The sequence below is a fragment of the Protobothrops mucrosquamatus genome, unplaced genomic scaffold (assembly GCF_001527695.2).
Source record: "Protobothrops mucrosquamatus isolate PMUCROS unplaced genomic scaffold, P.Mucros_1.0 scaffold4093, whole genome shotgun sequence".
Taxonomy (NCBI): Eukaryota; Metazoa; Chordata; class Lepidosauria; order Squamata; family Viperidae; genus Protobothrops; species Protobothrops mucrosquamatus.
In genome coordinates this window covers 62430-71945 of record NW_015390023.1, presented here as the reverse complement: position 1 = coordinate 71945, position 9516 = coordinate 62430, and the positions used below count along the sequence as shown (strand labels likewise).

Genomic DNA, 9516 nt, shown 5'->3' with positions numbered 1-9516 from the left:
CTATCATGTCTCCCCTGTTTCTTCTTTGCTTTAGACTAGCCAAACCGAAGCCCCACACCCGTTCTTCATATGTTTTAGCCTCCAGGCCTTGGATCCTCTTAGTTGCTCTTCTCTGAATTTTTTTCTAAATGTAGAGAATGATGCAAGAAGGCCTTTCTGTTGGATGGACCAGCCCTTACCACAGCGACAGGAAGGGCAGCATCCAGACCGCTGGTCACAGCGCATCTCTGTGGCAAAGGGGCAGCTGATTGGTTCCCTCGCTTGGCACGAGACATTCCTGGTCTGGATAAAGACCTCCTCGTTCACACGGACACATTTTTTGATGACGCAGGGATCAGTCGGAGACGTCCATTCAGAGCCAATCTAGGAATGTAAGACAACAGAAAGTTTTAGGCAGCACAAAGACCAACCTTTCTTTGTAACTCGCTCGGGGAAGAGATGTGTATGTTAATAATAACAATAATAACAGTAATAACAGTAATAACAGTAACAACAACAACAACAATAATAATAATAATAAAGTTGGAAGGGACCTTGGAGGTCATCCAGTCCAATCCCCTGCTCAGGCAGGAAACCCTATACCATTTCGGACAAATGGCTGTCCAGTTTCTTCTTAAAAACTTCCAGTGTTGGAGCATTCATCGCTTCTGGAGGCAGGTTGTTCCACTGGTTAATTGTTCTCACCATCAGGAAGTTTCTCCTTAGTTCTAGGTTGCTTCTCTCCTTGGTTAGTTTCCATCCGTTGCTTCTTGTCCTGACTTCAGGCGCCTTGGAGAATAGCTTGACTCCCTCTTCTTTGGAGCAACCCCTGAGATACTGGAAGGTTGCTATCATGTCCCCCCTCGTCCTTCTCTTCATTAAACTAGACCTACCCAGTTCCTGCAACTTCAAGGGGTGCCTCAACTGAAACGTTGAAACAAAGTGGTCCTTGAAGCTCCGTGCAGCTCTTACAATTCATGGCTTAAGTGCTTCTTTCCAACCAGTCTCCACCAGATGGGAAGACCCACTGCACAAGGAAAGCAAAAACGCCCGTCCTCTCTCACCCACAAATGCCTTACATTGTGCCAAACGACGTCTTCATCTCCTCGAGACCAAAGAGGTGTATCTTCACACATAGTCCGGAGACATTTCCCACAGCATGCCCCTTCTCTGTTGACGTATTTGTATCCCTGCAAAACATGAAAGAAACAACAACAACAAAAGTCAAGAATGTGCAACTTTTCCCGTATAATACATTACAGGTCGTCCCCAACTTACGATGGAGGCCACGATGTATGTTGCTCACAATGTAAGTGAGAAATTGGTGAAGTGAGCTTTGCCCCATTTTATGATTTTCCTTGCCACGTTTGTTAAGTGAATCCCTGCAGTTGTTAAATTAGTAACGGATTAGTAATGAATTAGTAATGAATTAGTAACGAATTAGTAACAAATTAGTAACAAATTAGTAAAGTGAATCTCGTTTCACCATTGGCTTTGGTCGTCAGAAGGTCGCAAAAGAGGATCATGTGACCCCAGGACACTGCAACTGTCATAAATGTGTCAGTTGCCAAGCAACCAAATATAAATCACGTGACCAGAGGGATGCCGTAAGTGTGAAAAGTGTGAAGAATTCCTGAGCCAGCATGGCTCAGCTTGGAAACCTCTCCCTTTCCCCTCAGCGTGCCTGGCTGAGGAATTCTGGGAGTTGAAGTCCACGAGTCATGAAGGGGCCATAGTTCCCCCATGCTAGCTCAGGAATTCTGGGAAATAAGAATATTATAATGTATTATTAACCAGCTGGTGTAAGATCTTGGGATGAATTGTGATAAAGGAAATTGGGGTTGTTTAAAACTTGGAAACTATAAATATTAAACGTTAAAATTAAAATATTAATGGGAAACTAAAAATTGGGAAAAACTTATCAGGACATGGATGGTCTAAAAGGATGGAATGTTAAAATGACTAAGAGATGTATACACTAAAAATTATCGATAAATGTAAGAAAGCTATTTGTATTAAATTGATATAATAAGAATTGTACTAATTTAAATGTGAGACAGTAAATACCAAGGGGAAATTTAATGTCATAGTTTGTGATCTGTACTAAAGAAATTTGTATGTTATTGAGTTATGAACCAACCCAGCCGCCAGGTTGCTTTTCAGATATTTAAATGTAAAACTGGAAAATCAATAAAAAAATTAAAAAACAACAACATTTTCTCTCTCTCTCAAATATACAGATTATATGGAATGTAATTGGCAATACAATAATGTTAGTTCATTGGCCACCAATCCTTAAGTCAATATATAATTGTAATCCATGGATGAAGCGTGTTCAGTGTTGCTTTGATTCTACTCGATAGAATATCAATCAATTATGGTATTGTAATTGCATAAAGCTCTAAAACAGGTTTAGGATTAATAGAAAAATAAAGTTATAAATAGATTATTTTAAATATATTAAGCTATTTGAGGGAAATAGAGAGGGAATATTTGATGTACTGATTGAGTTATTTATATATGTTTTGTTTTTGGATTTTTGATTACCCCAGTACCACGGTGTGTCTCGAGCACTTTGTCTTAAGAATAAAAAAAACCAATAAAATGTGTTTTTTAAAAAAAGAATATTAATCGTCTCGCATTCAATAAAAAAAAAAATGTGAAAAGCATGTGCCACTTAATAAAGCTGCCTCTGATCCTTGATAGGAAGGTCATATTTAAAAGGGATTTTTTTTCTTATTTTCTGAAGCAGAAACCAAACGCCTGAGAAATGAATGTTTTTAACTAGTGGCAACGTAATCCCCTTATTTGATTACCACTTGTAGCATTTACCCAATCATCCAAAACAGGGGACGTGTTCTTGTTATGTTTTGGAAGGATATCCCACTTCTTTTTACAGAGCCTTAAGTCCTTCCTGATGTTACAATAAACACATCTTATTCTGGATAGGCCCAAGTTCCCTGGGAAATCAGTAGCAACAGCGGCATCTCCTGGCATCTGAATTTCATCACAGAAAATTGAGAGTCCTCTCCACTAAGGTCAGGCCAACACAGATGAGAGAAGAAGTCACAGATCACAGAATAACAGAGCTGGAAGGGACCTTGGAGGTCTTCTAGTCCAACACCCCGCACAAGCAGGAGACTCTCATTTCAGACAAGTGGCTGTCCAGTCTCTTCTTAAAAACTTAAAAACTTAAAAACTTCCAGTGTTGGAGCATTCACAACTTCTGGAGGTAGGAGTAGAGTAGAGTAGAGTAGAGTAGAGTAGAGTAGAGTAGAGTAGAGTAGAGTAGAGTAGAGTAGAGTAGAATATGGAATAGAATAGAATAGAATAGAATAGAATAGAATAGAATAAGAAATAAGGAATAGAATAGAATAGGATAGGATAGGATAGGATAGGATAGGATAGGATAGGATAGGATAGGATAGGATAGGATTGGATCGGATCGGATCGGATCGGATAGGATAGGATAGGATAGGATAGGAAGAGACTTTGGAGGTCTTCTAGTCCAACCCCCTGCTCAAGCAGGAGAACCTATCCCATTTTAGATAAATGTCTAGTCTCTTCTTAAAAACCTCCAGTGATGGAGCAACCACAATTTCTGAAGGCAAAAGTTGTTCCACTGGTTAGTTGCCCTCACTGTCAGGAAGTTTCTCCTTAATTCCAGGGTACTTCTTTTTTTGATTAGTTTGATAACAGTCTTCCAGTATTTGAGGGGCTGTCACAGAGAAGAGGGGGGGGGATCAACCTATTCTCCAAAGCACCTGAGGGCAGGAGAAGAAAGAACAGGCAGAGATCGTCAAGGAGAGAAGCAACCTAGAACCAAGGAGAAAATTCCTGACAAGTGGAACGGCTTGCCTCTGGAAGTTGTGGGCGCTCCATCCCTGGAGGCTTTTAAGAAGAGATTGGACAACCATTTTCCGGAATGGTGTAGGAGCTCCTGCTTGAGCAGGGGGTCGGACTAGAAGACCTCCAAGGTCTTTTCCAAAGCTGTTTTCTATGTTTTAAACGTCACGTTTATCCGAGGCAGGAGCTACAGCTAACACCATGTTTACGCCAAAATAAGTTCGTCAAACTTGAGATCAAAAAGTGTACATCACAGAGGCTACCAAGCTTTCATCTGATCCATATTTTCCCCTTCTGAGATATGGACTCAGCAGCATTGAGCACTTTGTCAGGCCAGGTGTTCCCACTATTCAACATGCCAACTCTATTTCAGAACAGTTGCTGTGTTTACTGTTTCATGTTCCAAAGCTTTCAGCGTCGTGAAATACGGCCCTTAAAAATAGGATTTTTTTCACATGCGCTTAAAATCCCGTCTTCCTGAAATTTTTATGGGTTCTAATAATAAGCCCTTTTACGTTCATGTTGAACACCTGGGGAAGAACAAACCTGGCGACTTCAAAAGGAAACCGTCAGCGTGAAATATTATGGATTGTGCTCGGATTTTACGATTAGCATCCCCAAAGAGGCAACGTTTCTGATTTTTCCCCATCTCGCACAGTATCAGCTGATGGAACAGGATTAAAATGTATACAGCTGAAATTCAGGAAAAAAGAATTGTTTTTATCGGTTTGTGCTTTATCGGTTGCGATGTGAACTCCCCTGCTCCAGTTTTCAGGTACGTAGGAGCAAAGTTGTGTGTGACAATTTTGCTCGACTGCTTCTACACACACACGCATACACATATATATGCATATACATATATATATATACCAGGGGTCTTCAAATTTGGCCCTTTTATGACTTGTGGACTTCAACTCCCAGAATTCCTCAGCCAGCCTCCATTTTGTTTGTTAGATTTAAGACAGGGGTCTTCAAACCTGGCCCTTTGATGACTGGTGGACTTTAACTCCCAGAATTCCTCAGCCAGCCTCCATTTTGTTTGTTAGATTTAAGACAGGGGTCTTCAAACCTGGCCCTTTGATGACTGGTGGACTTTAACTCCCAGAATTCCTCAGCCAGCATGCCCGCTTTTACCCTGGCAGAGTCCAACTAGAGTATTCTATTCTAAACAATATTTGGGAACTTTACATACCGCTGGGCAGGACGTACTGCATCCTTTCTCCAGGCATTCTGAAATTCGTAGTCCTGTCACAGCGTCTTTCATGTGGGTGCAAGAACACTCCTTACATCCTTCCTCCCAAGTCATCCCAAGAGGATAGACAATGTTGCGGTGTACACACACCTGTCATTAATGAGAAAGAGTTTCATTTCATTGCCTGGACTTCTTGTTGTGGGAAGGACTAGAGTGGATGGTTTGTTTTCGGGGTTTACCTGATCAGGAATGCACGTCGTAGACGTGCAACCGCAGTCATTTGTGACGGAGGATGAGAGGTAGCCTGGCGGGCAGGTCACCGTTGAATTGTTACAGCTACAAACACACTGGAACTCATCACAGCACCGAGTCTTCACCAAAATCGGTTTGCGGTGTGGTGGGCAGAACGGGGTGGACTGTGGCTTACACTCTTCCTTTTTGCAGACTGCCAATCAAATCAGAAAACCCAAATAATTTGCCGCAGAGCTTCTTCCCCCCTCCCCNCTGGCGGGCAGGTCACCGTTGAATTGTTACAGCTACAAACACACTGGAACTCATCACAGCACCGAGTCTTCACCAAAATCGGTTTGCGGTGTGGTGGGCAGAACGGGGTGGACTGTGGCTTACACTCTTCCTTTTTGCAGACTGCCAATCAAATCAGAAAACCCAAATAATTTGCCGCAGAGCTTCTTCCCCCCTCCCCCGCCAGGCTATAGGTAGTGAGGGAAGACGACGAAAATAAAAAACTTATAAGCAGACATCCAATAGGGGAGTTATTAGGAAGCTGACCCAGCGTTTGAGTGTTTGAAAGGGATATTACCGCAAGCGTAATCTGGTCGACATCCTCCGGGATTTGCCTGGATGAGTTGGAGACCATCTTCACAGTGAGGTATCAGAGGCAATTTGCAAGAGATCAGATCGCAGACTAAACACAGAAAAAAAACAAGAGAAGTTACCCCCTGCAACAAACCGCAGAACAGGATCTATTAGGAGCATTAAGGAACCCACATGCCTGTTGCCAATTGTGAAAAGATGGCTTAAGACCATCAACTATTGGCCTGGTGGTGAGATGGGCTCCATACAAGAGAGATGGATAGTTGGACAGATGGACAGATAAGACAGAAAGATACTGTAGATAAAGGTAGATGGATGGATGGATGGATGGATGGATGGATGGATGGATGGATGGATGGATGGATGGATGGATGGATGGATGGATGGATGATGGATAAGACAGACAGATAGGTATAGATGGATGGATGGATGTATAAGACAGATTGATAGATATGGATGGATGGATGGATGGATGGATGGAGATAGATAGATAGATAGATAGATAGATAGATAGATAGATAGATAGATAGATAGATAGATAAAGATATAGATAGACAGACAAAGATAAATGATAGAGATGATAGAGATAGATGATAGAGAAAATAGATAAATAGATTAGACTAGATAGACAAGAGATTAGATAGAGATAGATAGATAGTCAGAGATAAATGATACTAGATAGATAGATAGATAGATAGATAGATAGATAGATAGATAGATAGATAGATAGATAGACAGACAGACAGACAGTGCACCCTGAAAAAGCTAATGTCCTTGACTGAAGTTCAGATATCTGACCCCCTGATCACATGACTACATTTTGGCAGCTCAGCAACCAGCCAGTGTTCCACAATCATGTGACCACAATTCTCCCCGCCTCCCACAAGCCAACATTTACTTCTAGTTTCTGGCAAAAAAAATGACCTACCGCATTCAAAAACTGGACAGCACTGATTGGAGTTCCTCTGCAGTCTTGGAATCTCACAGGGACCACAGTCAATGGCTGAGATAGAAAGAAAGAGAAAGAGAGAGAGAGAGAAACATCAATATCAAAACAGGATGAACCAACTTCTAAGAATTCTCCAGGGACCATTTTGAGAGGAAAGGAGGAGGAGGAGGAGGAGGAGGAGGAGGAGGAGGACTGTGGGGTCCTTGGTACTCTCTGAGTTGGTGGTTTTCTTGCAGACGTTTCATTACCCAACTAGGTAACCTCACCAGTGCACTGATCATGTCACCTAACTTGGTAATGAAACATCTGCAAGAAAACCACCAACTCAGAGGTCACTAAAGCATCCATAACTCAACCCTGATCTACAAATATTGTCTTCTGAAGGGGATACATTTGCTTCGTGAAAAAAAGCACCTTTGGGTTATCCGCCACTCTTTCTTCGACATCATGTCCATTTTTTGTCCACGGAAATCATGTCAAAGAAACGGCGGCGGATAACATTAATCTGGTTGAGTTATTGCGTACGGAACTTTCTCGTGGCAAGTTGTCCTGATGGCAAGATGACTGTGGCACGTTGGCTGCGGTGAGGGGCCCCAGTCCGTGCAGGGGAGCCTCCCTTAAAGATATTTTTCAAGACGGTTTTAAAAGACGGTCGTGGCTTACGTTTGGCTGTCGCGCAAGGCTGTGACACACAATTGACGGTCCTGTTCTCCAGGCACATGCAGACCTTGCAGGGGTCGATGGAAGGAATCCACGTTTCCATGAGCTGTTGGAAAAAAAGAAGAAGAAGAAATGAATCTTTCTAATTGGTTTGGATGCAAGTGAAACCCACTTGTTGTTAATTGCAAAGTCGTGTCCGACCCATCGCGACCCCATGGACAACGTTCCTCCAGGCCTTCCTGTCCTCTACCATCTTCTGGAGCCCATTGACGCTCCCGCCTCCTGCTTCAGGGACTCCATCCAGCCACCTCATTCTCTGTCGTCCCCTTCTTCTTCTCTTGCCCTCCATCTTTCCCAGCATTAGGCTCTTCTCCAGGGAGTCCTTCCTTCTCATTAGGTGGCCAAAGGACTTGAGTTTCAACTTCATGAAACCCACTGCCAGGTACAAATAATTTCAGGGCCTCACTCCTTCCCCCCCCCTCCAAATTTACGAGCACGCTCCTAAAAATACTGGAAGAAAGGGGACGTGTTGCTTATTCGTTAAATAAAGCATACCAAATATTGACTCAATAAGAGAAGTGGAGCCAGACCTTGGGAAATTTCAGGAAGGATAGTGTTTCATATTATTCCTTGGTCATGCATTTTATAACAAAGGCACCCCAGCTTATTTTACACTAAAAACATTCCAGATTGCTCCCTGAGCATGTCCTTTCCTAAGAATATAGGCTGATGGTAAACAGACGCCCGAACTACAGACTGTAACTCCTTGGAGAGGCTACTAAAAAGCAATAAATAACTCCGGAGAGCAACGGACACCAAGGTGTTCCACAGATGGAGCAAAAGGAGAGAAAGTATTAAAAAAATAGTCAAAGGCTGTTGGAATATTGGTGAGAAACTAAAAATTGGGTAAAAATTAATAACAGGATATGGATGGTTTAGGAAGATTGAACGCAATTAAGATACGCATAAGCTAAAAAAAATATATTGGTAAATGTAATAATGATGTTTTTACTGAGTTGATATAATAAGAACTGTACTAGCTTGAAGTCCGCAAGTCCTGAAAAGGGCTGTTGTCTCCCCCATCTCTGCAATAAGTGATGGGCAGGGGTGGGGAACCTGGGCCCTTTTATGACTCGTGGACTTCAACTCCCAGAATTCCTGAGCCAGCCACGCTGAGGGGAAAGGGAGAGGTTTCCAAGCTGAGCCATGCTGGCTCAGGAATTTTGGGAGTTGAAGTCCACGAGTCATAAAAGGGCCGAGTTTGAAGACCCCTTGACTTGTGGACTTCAACTCCCAGAATTCCTCAGCCAGGCATGCTGAGGGGAAAGGGAGAGTTTCCAAGCTGAGCCATGCTGGCTCAGGAATTCTGGGAGTTGAAGTCCACGAGTCATGAAGGGGCCATAGTTCCCTATGCTGGCTCAGGAATTCTGGGAGTTGAAGTCCACGAGTCTTAAAGTTGCCAAGATTGAGGACCCCGATATAGGGCAGGGGTGGGGAACCTTGGCTCTTTTATGACTCGTGGACTTCAACTCCCAGAATTCCTGAGCCAGCCATGCTGAGGAGAAATGGAGAGGTTTCCAAGCTGAGCCATGCTGGCTCAGGAATTCTGGGAGTTGAAGTCCACGAGTCATAAAAGAGCCAAGGTTGCCTACCCCTGGTGATGGGAGTCAGGAGGGGACGCCTCACCTGGTGGCGACTTCCATCTTCACCGATGCATTGGGAGCAGATGTCTTCGTGAACACAGGTGCCATCCAGGACGACCTGTCCCGGTGGGCAGAAACAGCCCTCGGTGGCATAGTCCGTGCAGATTTGCATGTCGGTCCCGTTCTCACAGTGTTTTGTGCACCCTTTCTGGCAGGGCTGGTAGATCAGAGAGGCCGGGCACGGCATGGCTGCAGAGGTCAAACACACAAAGAAAGTCACACCAAGTCCCTTGGAGAAATAAGCAGACTAGCCCTGGCTGACTGTAAATCAGTCAGAAAGGGATCAAGGTAAAATTGTGCTAAAAATAAACAATCTCTAATCTACCTCGGATGCTTGAACGAGGTTGGGAGGA

At 43.4% G+C, this 9516-nt stretch overlaps 1 protein-coding gene across 1 annotated transcript in view; it reads right to left on the bottom strand.

Annotated features, from left to right (window-relative positions):
- Nucleotides 1–179: 179 nt before the first annotated feature.
- VWF (von Willebrand factor) overlaps nt 180–9516 on the bottom strand; it is a gene marked incomplete at both ends in the record, with an annotated part of 69644 nt that continues 60307 nt past the window's right edge. Inside the window, 8 exons of the mRNA XM_015827943.1 lie at nt 180–363; nt 1059–1169; nt 5018–5167; nt 5257–5462; nt 5838–5942; nt 6780–6854; nt 7464–7566; nt 9147–9352. Coding sequence (XP_015683429.1) covers nt 180–363; nt 1059–1169; nt 5018–5167; nt 5257–5462; nt 5838–5942; nt 6780–6854; nt 7464–7566; nt 9147–9352 — 1140 coding nt within the window. The remainder of the gene's footprint in view (nt 364–1058; nt 1170–5017; nt 5168–5256; nt 5463–5837; nt 5943–6779; nt 6855–7463; nt 7567–9146; nt 9353–9516) is intronic.